Source organism: Orbicella faveolata, unplaced genomic scaffold, assembly GCF_042242905.1.
Source record: "Orbicella faveolata isolate gen_17 unplaced genomic scaffold, um_ofav_v1 contig_15, whole genome shotgun sequence".
In the NCBI taxonomy this organism is placed as follows: Eukaryota; Metazoa; Cnidaria; class Anthozoa; order Scleractinia; family Merulinidae; genus Orbicella; species Orbicella faveolata.
In genome coordinates this window covers 950,143-965,000 of record NW_028301542.1, presented here as the reverse complement: position 1 = coordinate 965,000, position 14,858 = coordinate 950,143, and the positions used below count along the sequence as shown (strand labels likewise).

Sequence of the window (14,858 nt, the reverse complement as noted above, 5' to 3'; positions counted from 1 at the left end):
ACCTCTTCTTTATTCTTTACCTTTATTTCTCGGTGGATTCGTCGTTTGGCTATTTATTTTCTTAAATCTCGTACGTTTTCCAAGATAACCAGAAACAGTTTCCGGTAACTTTGTTATGATTTTGGAGGAATGTCATTGATCTCTGATACGTCATTAATATTTATAGGCTCGCAAACCCACACGGGCACATAAAACAGATGCCTGTACGCGCTAAGTTCGAGCAAATTATCAGTGTTTGTTTTGCGTTTATAGCTCCATTTATCAATTATTTAACAGTGTTTTGAATGGGATGAACAAAGCTGCTACTACGGCTCTCGAAGGCTTCATTTGCCCAGCATGTTTGGTGGACTTTCCGAGCCCTTCGAAGCTTCAAGGACACTGGGTGAAGTTTCATTCGCCAAACGTGTCAACCAGCACAGCTGAACGCGTTTCAAATGACTATGAGGATATCCCAGATGATTCGCCATCGAATCATACTCCTCAGGTTTGTGTTTTTGTCGCTTAGACAGTGTGCTGTTTGAAATAAGTTTGTATACGTCATTTCTTCCCAATTGTTTGAGGTATTTCACAGCGGGTTTGCCTCCAAAAGCGTGATAAATATTGACTTTTTGTAGAGTTCATTTTGCGTTAAATACGGCCCCAACACCGCTTATTTTCCCCGTAAAAGAGATCTACGAGCGAAATATCTACAGCTAACTCAAACAGTACAAATACACTTTATTTGACCGTATGGGGGCTGAATTTTACAGCGTAGCAAATTTAAGTTAACACTGTCGAAAACATGGCTTACTGTCACCTCTAAATGTCATTCATTCATAATCTTGTACCAAAAGTCAAAATAAACATCTGTTGATTTGGTTAGGCCAGATTGGGGACCACAGAAACTTTCTAGTGAATATTTTTTTCACTTCCGAAGTATTTGCACGCGCACAAAATCTTAGGATGTGCGGTTCCAATACTGCAACCTCCAGGATCAACCTCAAATTAACACGAATTGCACAGGATACTTCTACATGAAGCCTTTAAATATTTGTACACCATTCAAAACGGCAATCGTAATCGATGTGCAGTCTTTAAAAGTGAACAACTGGATAATCTTTTTCAAAAATATCGACTTAAGGTTTAATTAATTTATGAGTGCTGAAGCTCTGGATATTGACCATTTCCTGATGTTGAAGCAATTTAACCTTTTTCAGTCAAATTAAGTTAACCCAAAACACTTCAGGCTTATTAGCATATGAATGTCAGACATGTGCTCTGCTGTTGAAAATGAAAGGTTTTGTAGTGAAAATAAATTGAAAGAATGGCTTATTTATTGAATGGATTTTTCCTTTTATTTGCATTGGTCAATGTTTGTGACATATTGGATAATGTGAAAATTTGCACTTGTCCTTTCAAAACAAAAATTTACATTAATATAAGTACCTGAAAAAGACTTAATGAAGTGATGATACGTTATGTAGTTATAATTAATTAGAACAAAGTTACATTTAAACCAATGTCCTGAGTTATATTTTATTTTAATAATTATGTGTATATCATTCTTAAAGCTATGGCAACAAATTATGGAGACTAAAATATACTAAAATGATATAAAATAAATAAAATACACAAATTAACTAAGATGAATTTAATTTGACTGTTTAAAATTCATACTCTGAACAGATATATATATGTCGTGTACACCGTAATACTGAGCAGAAATTTGTCGCAAGAGTCACGTTCCACAACCGATGGAACTGGATTATTGCAATGAACGGATACGACACACGAATCCAATCTAGAAGTCCACCATGCTGCTTTAATAATCAACTTCCCAACTTACATTGCGCGCTTAAGTATATTATGTATGATGTACCGAAATGTACCTTACAAACACTACATCCCTTCCTTTTTCGGTATAACCACTATGATCTTAAGGAAATGTCAACACAACTGAAAGTCAACTAAAAACCTAGTACGACTTAAACTCACAAAACAGCTGGCCATAAAAATTATTAATTCTCCTCTTTTGAACCGTAACAGTCAATAATGACATCAAGTCATAACAAAGTCTCTAACAATAGCACTCAAGTCAAAACAGAGTCCTTAACAATGACGCTCAGGTCATAACAAAGTCTTTAAATCTTTCCGACAGTTTTCTGGCCCTTGTTGGTCTTGTCATAACCGGGCTTCTCAATTTTTCTCGTTCTGCTTCTGGTTCTACAGGATCAGCAACATCAAGCAATGGAGCTGTTTCCTCCGGATTCTGTGATGCTTCCTCATACTTCTTTACAGGGGTTGTGTTTCACATAAGTTGAACGCCTTCTGGTGATTCAACGACAACACTGTTCCCAGTTTTGGTTACAACATCATAAGGCTCAGAAGCAAATGGTGTTGACAACTTGTTTTTGCACTCTTGTTTTACTAAGACTTTGTCACCTGGAGCTAGGTCTGACTCCTGGGCACTCCTCTTCTTGTCTGCATAGTGTTTAGCTTTGGCTTTCATTTCGCCATCTCGGTCTTGCATCTCACTCTCTATGCTCTCCTCTCTCAATTCAGGTAGTTTAGTACGCATCTTTCTGCCAAACAAGAGTTCTGCTGGACTCACACCTGTGGTGGTATGAGGGGTTGACCTATATGCTACCAAATACTTGCGAACTTCCTTCTTCCATTCTTTTCCCTCAGCTTGAGCTATTTTCATTCTCTTGAGGAGGGACTTGTTTTGTCTTTCCACCTCGCCATTCGCTTGTGGCCACAATGGTGTGGTCTTCCTGTGTTCTATGCCGTCATCCTCCAAATACCGCTCAAACACTTCTGATCTGAACTGTGGACCATTGTCGCTTTGAAGTAATTGAGGTAGTCCATGTGTGGTGAAGATTTTCTCCAAACACTCTATGACTTTCTCTGATGTTGTTGAACACATGACTTCCACTTCATAGTACCTGCTGAAGTAAACAACGATGACTAAGACAGATTCTCCTGATGGTAATGGGCCTAATAGGTCTATGGCCAAATCTTGCCATGGGCTACTTGGTAATGGGGTTGACTTGATTGGCTCTGGGTTTGCTGGACTGCTTACAAGCTGACAGCCATGACAGGTTTTGCAAAACTTCTTGGCTTCCCTGTTGATCCCAGGCCACCATACCTTTGATCGCAATCTCTGCTTCATACTGACAATTCCTGGGTGTCCTTCATGGGCAAGGCTCAGTACTCGAGGTCTCAACTCTCTCGGAATGACAATCCTGGTACCTCAAAGAATTAACTTGTCAATAACACACAGTTCACCACATACTGGTATATACTGCTTGTGCTGATCACCTTTCCAGTTTCTGTCTTTAATGTGCTGACGCAATTCCACAAACTCTCTGTCCTGTGATGAGGCTTCTTCAATTTCACGTGTTGTCATCGCTTGAGGAGTGGCAGTTACTGCGACAAATCTGACAAATTCATCTGACACCTTGTGCGCTGATGAAGATTCTGCTTGCTCGTTCACATGCAGTAAGCGTGACAACGGATCGGCAATATTCTGCTCTCCAGGTAGGTATTTGACTTGGAACTTGTATGGCTGTAATCGCAAGATCCATCTTTTGATTCGTGCACACGGCTTCGATCTGCTTGAGTAGATTGTTTCCAACGGTTTGTGATCAGTGTACAGTTCAAATTCAATGCCGTAAAGGTACACATGGAATCGCTCACATGCCCATACAACAGCCAAGGCTTCTTTTTCCGTTTGCGAATAACGCTTTTCCACATCGCTTAGACTCTTGCTTGCGTAACTAATGACTCTTTTCCTGCCTTGCTGCTCCTGGATGAGGATCACACCGAGGCCTACCAGGCTTGCATCTGCTATGATTAGTGTCTTGGCATTTTTATCAAAGTAACCAAGAGTTTCTGCACTTGATAGCCTCCTCTTAAGTTCACTGAATGCGTTCTTCTGCTCTTCTCCAAACTCGAAACGGACACTCTTTTTGGTTAATCTGTGCAATGGCTCTGTGACTGTAGCAAAGTCCGGGATGAAACGAGTATTGTAGTTTGCCAGTCCCAGAAAGCTTCTGACTTCTGATACACTCTGCAGTTCTCTTGCATCAATGATCGCTTTTACCTTGTCTTCCGCAGGGCCAATACCATTGTCGCTTAACACCAGTCCCATGAACACCATCTTGGTCATGTGGAACCTGCACTTCTCTGCATTCAGCGTGAGATTCTTCTCTTTCAGCCTCTCCAAAACTCGCTGCAATCCTCTGTCATGTTCTTCAGTGTTCTTCCCATGAATAATGATATCATCTGAGATGTTGGCAACACCTTCACAGCCTTGTAATGATTGCTGAATGACATGCTGGTACACTTCTGGAACTGAGCTTATCCCAAACATAAGGCGCTTGTACTGGTATAGACCACAATGTGTAGTGAACGTTGTGATACTTCTGGAATCTGGATGGAGTTCTAATTGGTGATAACCCCATTTTAAATCCAGTTTACTGAACACTGTGCTTTGGTTGAGGTTTTGGAGCACTTTGTCTACCGTGGGTATGGGATAACGTTCTCTGATAATGGCTTCATTAGCCCTTCGCATGTCTACACAAAGGCGTATTTCGTCATTCTGCTTTGGGACTACTACAACTGGACTAACCCATGGGTTCGGGCCCTCTACCAGTTCAATTATGTCCATGGCTACCAGTTCTTCAATCTTCTCCTTAACCTTGTCTCGAAGACTAAATTGGGTGCGCCTGACTGGTTGCGCCATCGGAGGTACATCTGGATTCACATGTAGCTTAACTTGGTGATTCTTTAACTTTCCCACACCTTCAAAGATTTCTTTGTAATCGGACATGATTGTCTCATTAGATGTCACAGTGCAGATCTGGCTTCCTAGCTGTATGGCAGTTTCTCTTCCAAGCAGTGCCGCCCCTTCACCATTAATAACAACAAATTCGGCTTCGCTTTCTTTCCCCTCTACTCTTGCCAGTGCTGAGAATGTTCCTAGAACGTTCAGCAGCTGTTTACTGCTGTACGCATAAAGCTTCTTATCACTCTTTCTCGGCACACACTTAATCTTGTCTTGCTTTAACTTTGACCACAGATTTTTGTCAATCACATTGGTGCTCGCACCCGAATCAATCAGCATTGCAACTACAACTCCGCCCACAGTCACATCTATTTTCTCAGGAGATGTAGCAGAATTCACAGTAAATGCATACTCATCTTCATCTCTTTCACCTCCCACATACCTTACTGACTTCTTCTTTTTCTTTCCTTTTGTCTTCTCTTCCCGTCTAGGTTTGGGAGGTTTGGCTGTTTTCGTTCTACACTGCGAGCCAAAATGGTCAGCTCCTCCACACTTATGGCAGGTTTTTCCTTTCGCAGGGCATTCAGAGTCTCGTCCAAAATGTCCTACTTTTCCACATCTGTAGCATGCTCGCTTTACAGACTCCTTCTCTTTGTCTTCCTGCTTGTCACGGACCAAATTCACATCCTTTCTGCCTTCCATATTCTCCAGCTGTGATTGAACTCGCTCATGATTTGCTGCTGTCGAAAGTAACAGCTCTAAGGTTAATTTCTCACCTTTTTCCAGTAGTTTCTTCCTTAATTCATGTGATTTACATCTCTGCACGACTTGATCACGAATCTGGTTTTCGGCTTGTTCGCCGTAGTCACAGTCCTTGACCACTTGCCTCAATCGCGTCACGAGCTGAGCCACAGTTTCGCCGTCCTGTTGTTCCATGCTGCGGAACAGGTGATTTTGGTACATCGAATTTACCTTTGGAATGAAATAATCGTTCAAAGCCTTCACCGCTTTTTCGTAATCTTTCGCCTCGCCTGTGTCAGCCAACGTTTCGAAAATTTCTTGAACAGCTTCACCAGCAGAATGAAGGAGTAAAGCTCGCCTCTGGATTTTATTATCCGCTTTATCCGCTTCGATGAGCAGGCCTTTGCTGTCGGCGTACATCGAGAAACTTTTCAACCAACGCTGCCATCGCCTTCCCACGCCTGAAGGTTTACCATGTGGGTCGAAGGGTTTTACACTCGTCAAATCGTCTATCTTTATTGACGCCATGGTCTGGGCAGTTGCAACTTCAATCCTCGTCGCCAGATGTCACGTTCCACAACCGATGGAACTGGATTATTGCAATGAAAAGCTTGGGCTGTATGGGCCAGTGACCTGACTCAGACTACATGTAAGCCTTACTTACATGTTGGTGGTTGCTTGCATGCTCACTGGAGATACAGAACAAGAGGTCTTACAACATTGGTTCTAAATTGTCTAGTGAACATGTATAAGCCATCTGATAATACATAAAAAAAACTGACTGAAGTAAGGAAGAATTCTGATGGGTGTCTTGACATGATGTGGCAACCAGTGACAGTGTTTGTGGAACAGGTAACATTGTTTTGAATGTCCAGAAACTTGGCTGTGAAAACGGATGATAATACTTCCTAATAACTTCCTTGATCCCCGTTTTGTCCTTTTATCTGAATGTTGTTTCTGGACTTAAATTGATTTTATTTTTTTCGGTTTTTACCAACCCTTAATTTATTTAACTCTCTAGATATTTTTAGTGTAAACCAAGAAACACATTGACCTTAGAATGTAGAAAATACTGTGGCTAATGTCAGGTCCAGTCCCTGGCTGGCTCATTATGTTGCGATCTTGAGAATCTTAACTTTTGCCAAGCCTCTATCCCCTATAGCTAAGCCCTTACATTGTTATCCCCAGTCTCCCCCCACCCAGAACATATCCACTCCTCACTCTCCCTTCCCCACCCTTTGGTCTTGTTGGCTGAGTCAGGGTTGTTGCTAAGGGCCGGCTGCCGGTAAAGGGTAATCAACGGTTTTTAGGTCACATGCGTGCAATCACTTGAAATCTGAACCGTATCGAACCATCTAAATGAAAAGTTTGGAATAAATTCCTGACTACCTTGAGAATCGGTACCACTATAACAAGTAAAGTAATTGAAATAAAATCTTGTTTTGAGCACTTGTTTAACAAGTTCCCTTTCTGTGTAGAGGCTTTTCTTCAGAGACTACCATAGCTTTACTTTGAGAAAGCTATACTGTATGTTTGTCTAGAGATGTTCTTATGTTTCTTGCATCAATTTGATTGAGTGCGTTCAAAGGAGAAACAACATTTACTACAGGATGAGCTTGTGCTGCTTGACGTCCACAGTTATTTTTATTGAGAAACAACAAAGGAAGAAGATGAAATATGACTGACTTTCCATATATCCAGTTGGTAAGACCACAACAACATCACGACCATATGCATGGTAAATTCGAGACAGACTTGCTTAACTTTGAATAAATACTATTTGAAATTGCAGGCAGAAGGCTACTGTTGAACATCAGGGGTAATGGCTGTTGCAGCGTGATGCTTTGAATTCGACAAAGCTCAACCCAACAAATTTCCTGATTAGAGAGGACCCCCCCTGATGTTCTCAATTGTCCAAGAAGCACGTGACCTGCCTTTTCCAGGGTCTCTCCTCTCTCACTCTGGGAGGGCTGGAGAGACCCTGGGAACTAGGTTGAGCAAATTTGCCCATTGATCAGTGCATTGCAAAAGCAAAATATGTTCGGCATGAGAGCCCACTTTAAACATGTCAAAACTATGAGCAAATCCACCTGTAATGATGGATTTGAGGCGAGATGTAGTTATCTATAATGATCTTTTTTAGGCAACTGAGTGGTGCCGATTTTTGTGGTCCAAATTGCAGGAAAACCCATCTCTACAAGGTGTAGAACTTTTCCAGGGGTGCATGCCCCCTGGACCCTCTTGCTTGCTTTGATCTTTTGCCCAGATGCCATATCCTGATGCCCTCCCGTTAAAAATCTTGTTGAAATGCCTGTGCATCTACAGTAGTGACAATTGAACCATGAACTCTTGACATTTTTTCTACATTTTTTTTTAGGTGACTATAACATGAAAGCTGAACCTCACATAATGTACAAGATTAGCTTAAAACCCTAAATACTCTTGTTAATATGAAGAGCCCTCATTCTTTCCTCCTTAAAAAATTGTCCAAAAAATGTCAAGTGTTTATCAATGGTTTGATTGCCACCTCCCCCCCATGCAAGCTATGAATGATTATTGGTTGTAACTATCAGATTTTGATAATAACTCTCATTGCAAACTTAAATCATGTTAAAATTATTTTCATTACTAAGGGGTTTAAAAGCTGAAAAATTTAAAGGAAAGTAATAATATTTATGCTAATAAAACTGGAATTTCTGGAGGGATTGAAAGGAAGACCTGTGTGAAACCCAAAAAACCCTTCAGTTGGGGCTATGGATATTTTTGACACATCACAATTAATCAAAAGATATTTTAGTCTGCAGAGTGATAGAGGAATGCCAAAGATCCCATGACATTTTACTGCTCATTTAATACAATTTTGCTGATAAGCAGCAAGCCCAATTGACATCCAATCATGTTGAAATATTGCTGGCATCTGACTTGGAATTCCTAGAGGCTATTAAATTTCTGGATGAGCTTTCACTGTATGTGATAATAATGTGATGTCTGTGTTCATGAATGAAGAGACGTTGTTTCAAATTAATCCTTCTATAGTCATTTTACATGCATTAAAGCTGGCCTTGAGGAAAAAAGGATCTCTGAAAATTCTGCGCCATTTTGCAACAACTGTCTTGATTAAGTTGAAGGTAAACATTTGAACTGCTATCAGTCTGGAGAGCCATTGTCACAGCAGTTCTATTCTAAGGATTCGATGGTTTATTATATTCTTCCTGATAGGCCAAGCCCAAGGTCAACATTTTTCTGTGTTCCTCCACAAGATGTGCAGTCAGTTTAATTAGATTGTGTTTAATAAGCTTATATAAGCTAATGCTGTTTGCAGGTTAGCAGAAATCAACGCGTATGTGATCATGTTTTCAAGTCTGACCTGTTAGCCGTGCTGGAGAGATGTGGTTTTTGTGGAGGAGAAATTGACAGTGAGGGCAAAATATGCGAAGGTAATGGTACATGTAGATGTCAATTAGCTTTCTTCTTACTGATCATTTTGTCACAACAGATTTTTGCTTAGCATGTTATTGTTCAATGTTTATGTATTTGCATGATGCTTGAAGTCAAGTTGAAATAAATGTAAGCCGATACAATGCGATATATATGCTGTTTTATGTACTCGTAATATGGAGTATGTTATTTAGAATAAATCATAGGCATTAATGTGATTTTGATGGGTTGCATGAGATTTGGCATTAAATGAAATTTAACTTTTGTTTTTAAAGGATAATACAGAATTATGGGTTCATACATTTGTAGTTTCGTTATACTTTACAGTTGGAGCCAGCTAATTTGAACTGTTTTGAATTCCCTGTTATTTTGAACTTAGACCAATTTCCCTGGGATATAACGGTCAGCGTGTTTTGCAGTCATTTACTATAAATTACATAATTTGGCTTTTTTGAACGCTGGTATTTCGTACCCCTCTCTATTTCCAAGCTGATTTCTGTTTCCCTTGATCTAAAATCAATGCTTTTTATTTCAAATTCCATTGGTGAAAAATAAATGTCATCACATTGTCAGACCTTGTTAAAACTTGGCCAGAAAACTAATTACAATTTGAGCTTTTCATTGCACTTTAAACTTGTTCTGTAATGAACTTTGTTCTTAGGTGTTCTCTTCCAACCCTTGGGCAGTGAAAAATTCATTCTGACCATCATGTTGATTATATGTTGATTTCATTTTCTTTACTTGCAGTTTGCAATTACCACTGTCATGACAAGTGCGAGAGGATGGTAAAGATCAGTTTTACTTTGTTCTCATGTTCTAGTGCACAGGAAGTAAATTAGGTGCAGTAGAGGGACAGTCCTTGAACTTGCTCCCACAACTGCAACTAACTTCAACTTCTGTAGGGTAACTTTGGAGGTGCAAAGGCCAGACAAGCTGGCTGGGCCTGTCAATGAGCCAGCAGTAGACAGAGTTTTCTTCATTTCTACTGCATGCACTGGATGTGAAATTATTAGAAGTAGTCTACTGCTGGTTTGCCAGGTATTCATTTATAGACCTAGCCTCAGTAGTTCAAAGGTTGGGTAGCACTATCTACTGGATAAGTCACTATCCAGTGCATAGCGTTGTCTGTGTTGTCAAGATTTATATCACTGGATTTATTTACATGTATCCAGAGGATAGCGTTATCAGCACTTTCATCAACTGGGGCCAGGGCAAAAAGGCACACAGTGGTTTACCTGCAGCAGAATACAAGGGTGGAGAGTAGGACTTGAACCATTTTACTGTCAGATCTCTGAAAGCCTGATGTCTCGTATACAGTAGTGCTTTCATTTTAATGAGTGGGAGGGTGCAAGTGCCCTAGAATTTGTAGAATAATATGTTTGCTGTATCAGACAAGTTTACAAGTTAGAAGAGAACTGAAGCCTGTCATCAACGTTTCACTCACAGTGTCCCTCTTCCCCTGCCCCAGTTGTATAATTCTATGGATTGTTGACAACGCATGAGATAACTGAAATGACTGGATATTGGATAAGTCCTTTTCAGTGTTTATGGGCTGAGATGCAGTCAACGTCCATAAACATGCAACACATAAACCTGGGGGTAGAGAATGGTGTGGAAGGGGATAATCTGCATTATTATATGATCTGTGTTTGTAGTCGATATAACATGCACTCTGATTGGCTAATTCTAGGACATCATTTACCTGTCATGCCCACTGGCAGATTGTGGGCATGCAAAAAAACCAAAAGCCATACAATAAACAGCTTATTAACCTCAAATTCGGTCTTTATGGAAAAACCTCAAACCCTAGCCTTGCCGTATTGATCTTGGTATCACTTAGTCAATACAGCTAGGTCTCAGTTTGAGATTTTCCCGTAAAGACCTCAGTCTCAGTTAATAAGTAGTTAACAGACTTGCAATTCATTCATAACAACAAAACTGATCAAGTACATCACAGTTTACTTATTTTTGATGTACATGATTTTTTCTGCAGGTCCAAGGGCAATGTTTGCAGCAGGGTTCTGTCAACTCGACACATGATAGATACAAGGTTTTTAATTACTTTTATCACAGCCAGTGCCCATACACTAAATGCTTTATCAAAAGCCTGCAAAATATTCCTAAAAGAAAAAGTCAAAAAAAAAAAAAAAAAAAGCTGCATTTCTTAAAAGTACTCCTCACTCATGACAGGCAGTTTTCACTTGTGCTCAATATACTTTTACATATTATCTATGGATTATGGTATGCTCCATAGAGAGTTCAGTTAGGGGGGATTGGTGCATGATTAGTGAAACGATTGCAGATATGATTAAAAACAATGGATAATAGTGGCAGTGGCTTGTGCCTGCTTAATTTATTGCTTTAATAGCACAAAGCACCATGTTCATGATTCCCCCATATGTTATTTTTTTTCTGTCACCTTCTAGACTCTACCTGATGATGAAGTTGGTGGTGTTAGGAAAACTGTAAGTATGTAATTCAACATGCAATCTTGAGGTGATCAAAGAGTATCGTTGAAACATATGTGTCAAAAGTGAAGTTATTTGTGACAGGTTATCTTTAACAGTTTAAGATGAGCCCAATAACACGGAGACAAAGTTATAGATAAGACAGCTTTATATTTTTGCTTGGCGTATACTTACCTGTAAATTTTCTACAGACAAGTACAAAAATAATTGTAAGATTTGATTACTGGATACCATACATACCTGTAGTTACCTGTACTTAGATTTAGAAGCTGCTACAGGACAAGTGGTGGTGTTATTTAATTACTAAGTAAAAGTTACTGTAGTTCAAACACCTAAAAATATGGGTATTTGTTTATTTTTTCAGCGAGTGACATCATCACCCAAAAACCTTGTCACAAACATTTTTCGACACAGAGTCTCAAGGTACCATCTTTTTTTTTTTCAGTAAAATTATAATTTTTTTGAAACTAAGAATTTGCTTCAAAGAATAATTATATTAGGTAAAAGTGTTCCCATCAATCATGTTCCACTTACAACGTTTGTGTTTCACATCATTGTCCTTCTTTAGGAACAGAGTGCGGCATGTGGATGAGCAGTTTGATCTTGACTTGACCTACATCACAGACAGGATAATCGGTATGACTGAATTTGACATAAAAGAACTTTTTTCCAAGCACTTTGCTGACATAATTTATCAAGAAAATGTTGTGAAAATGTTGTGAAAATGGCAATGAAAATATTCCCAGCCTCAAGTGGGATTTAACTTCGTCAACATATTGTTACTGTTTCTAATTATTGGCGATTGTTTTTGGAATACAGCAATGTCATTTCCTGGATCTGGTCTGGAAACAACTTACAGAAATAACCTGAGAGAAGTGGCAAAGATGCTGCAGACAAACCATCAGGATAAGTACATGGTAAGATGTGATACCCATCTGGGACATGGGTGGGGATGAGAGGTAGCTTACTAGACAGCTGGGACAATGAGGTATTTCCCATGTATGCCTGGAACTGACTTTTGTCTCCTAAGAGCTGATCGGACAAGGTTGGAGGTTGCATAAGCTAGTTCCTTTGGTCTGAAATTTATTTGCAGGGTGTTAGCCAGCCACTCTCAACTGGATACCCTGATCCAAACAGGGTTGGGTGAGGTGTGCATGTAACGGTAAATCAAGCTTAGCCTTCATAAATTTATAGTACAGTCCCTCTGACAATGCATACTATGTAATATATGTCTACAGTTTAATTTATCATTTTACCGCACTGTTATCTTTTGTGTGTTTCAGGTTTTTAATTTATCTGAAAGAAGATATGACATATCCAAACTAAATCACCAGGTAGAGTGATTGAGTTCATTTACTAATAAATAGTATGTTGTTTAAATTTTCCAAAAAAAAAATGAAGATGACTGGCTGTGTGATCTGTATGTCTGCCTCTGGTCAGATATTTTCTTATATACATGTACTCTGACACATGAATTAAGTTGGATTGATTGATTGATTGATTGATTTGATTATAGCCAGCAGAGCTCCCATTAATGTACAGGTGTGTGTCTTATACACACAAAAAATGAAAAGGACGCACAGTTTTTGGCAATGATGTAGGAAAAAAGTTCCAAAAATTTTAGTAATAGGCAAAGGACCCCTGAAAAGAAAAAGAACCCCCAACTCTTTGGAACTGGGGGTCCCAAGGACCTTTAACTATAAAAACTAGTGGGAACTCTGAGCTGGTCTGCTCAGTCAGTCGTGTTCAACTGTCCTTAACTTAATACTGACTGCATGGACAGGGTGGCACTTCTTATGAGCGTAGGCATGAATGGTGAAGGTGTCCATAGGAGGCTTGACTGTATCAAGTTAGCATCTATACCCTTCTCCTACCCATCCTATGACATTCATGTAATAGAGGAATTTTAGCTGTAGATAGTCATCAATAGCATCAGTTTAGGATTTACCAATGGCCTAACTTGTCATTAATTATGTTCAATCCTACATAAAAAGCTGACACAGCACGATCAAAGAGGTACATGTACATATAGTGATTCATGAGCTGTTTTATTGTGGTACAGGTGTTAGATTTTGGTTGGCCAGACCACTTGGCTCCACCGCTAGAGAGACTGTGTAGGTAAGATACAATTGATGTGTTTTCCTAACTTCTTGTGGTGCACAGATGCAAAATTTTAAGCCTTTGTGGGGTTATTTCAGAATTAATTTTTCAAAATAGCTCTGCTGCTAGCCCAAGCAAAACCTTCAAACTCTGTTACATTACTAGAATCATGTTGATTTGCAACCCTCTTTTTCACAGTAGATCTACTAACTTTGACACTTCTATGTGACTGTCCTGCTGAAATATGTTTAAAATAAAATAAGCAGTTAGACTACAGGCAGTGCTGTTTACACTACATAAAAGATAACTAAATTTTGAGTGTTTTTTTTTAAAGTTTAGTCTCTAAATATGATTTTCTTGTGACTAAAAGTCTCAGTTCTTGTTGTTGTTGTGTTTTGCAGCATAATTAAATCAATTGATTCATGGCTCAAGAGTGACTCTAACCATGTAGTTGTTGTCCATTGCAAGGTTTGTTGTTTTAAACAATTTTTTAAAATCTACATTTAGATTTTTTGCAGATTTCACTTTGGACAGTACAATTGCCACTGTTGGGCAAGATCTCGACCCTTAGCTTGCCAGTCTCGATATTGTGCAATGAGCTTCATTTTAACATAGCATTAAGCTTGTTGCTGGTTCTCCCCTTGCTATTATAGGTATCCTCTTTCTTTTCTAGTTTTTTGCCTCCTTGCAGCTTTCAGCTTTCTGTCCTAAAAAAAACAGTATTTAAAGAATATTGCATCGATGTTTTGCCAAATTCTCAGCACTTTTTTTAAAAGAATTGTATGGCGATCATCGAGAAGAAGTGCTGTTTTAATTTGCTTGCAATTGTTTCAGGGAGGGAAAGGTCGGACTGGTGTCGTCATTGCAGCGTACATGCATTTCAGCAAGATATGCTCCAGGTAGGGACTGGACAATTTTACAGGTTATGTAGAGAAGTATTTCAATCTCTTCTTCGTTTGCGCTAGCTTGAAAGATACGATATTCCGTCATTGACGAAAATACTCTCATGTTGACCTAAGAGTTAAAAGATTAGTTGATCAATCTGTCTGTAGCCATTTGAGTTTTCAATGTTTCAACTGTAAGCACATTTATCAAATAATTTTGCTTAAAAGTGAGCCAAAAAAAGTGTAAAGAAACCCCACACAATTAGATGGAATTGCTGTTTTTCATCTTCAACATCTGAGAGATTTGACATTTATTAATGTATAGTTGTTCCTCTGGCAACTAGTGCTTGTAGCTTCAGTCCATATCTGTGAGATCTCCACGAAAGTTTGGAGCCAGGGTTTCTATATTCATATTTGCACATTACTTGTTCTGCGGTCGATATTTTAAATCACAATTTG

At 39.2% G+C, this 14,858-nt stretch overlaps 1 protein-coding gene across 4 annotated transcripts in view; it reads left to right on the top strand.

The window, feature by feature from the left end:
* The first annotated feature begins 165 nt into the window (after positions 1–165).
* The window catches only part of LOC110069105 (tensin-3-like), a 56,259-nt gene continuing 41,566 nt past the window's right edge, over positions 166–14,858 (top strand). For 2 of the 4 annotated variants that reach the window (XM_089287795.1, XM_089287794.1), the window contains exons 1-12: positions 166–484; positions 8,832–8,946; positions 9,695–9,732; positions 10,941–10,997; positions 11,374–11,412; positions 11,780–11,838; positions 11,984–12,051; positions 12,235–12,332; positions 12,699–12,749; positions 13,478–13,533; positions 13,917–13,983; positions 14,350–14,414. In XM_089287795.1, coding sequence (XP_089143921.1) covers positions 290–484; positions 8,832–8,946; positions 9,695–9,732; positions 10,941–10,997; positions 11,374–11,412; positions 11,780–11,838; positions 11,984–12,051; positions 12,235–12,332; positions 12,699–12,749; positions 13,478–13,533; positions 13,917–13,983; positions 14,350–14,414 — 908 coding nt within the window. In that variant the 5' untranslated portion in view covers positions 166–289. Of the gene's footprint in view, positions 485–7,114; positions 7,214–8,477; positions 8,638–8,831; positions 8,947–9,694; positions 9,733–10,940; positions 10,998–11,373; positions 11,413–11,779; positions 11,839–11,983; positions 12,052–12,234; positions 12,333–12,698; positions 12,750–13,477; positions 13,534–13,916; positions 13,984–14,349; positions 14,415–14,858 lie in introns of those variants that run through there. The other 2 variants (XM_089287797.1, XM_089287796.1) reach the window with 2 other exon arrangements.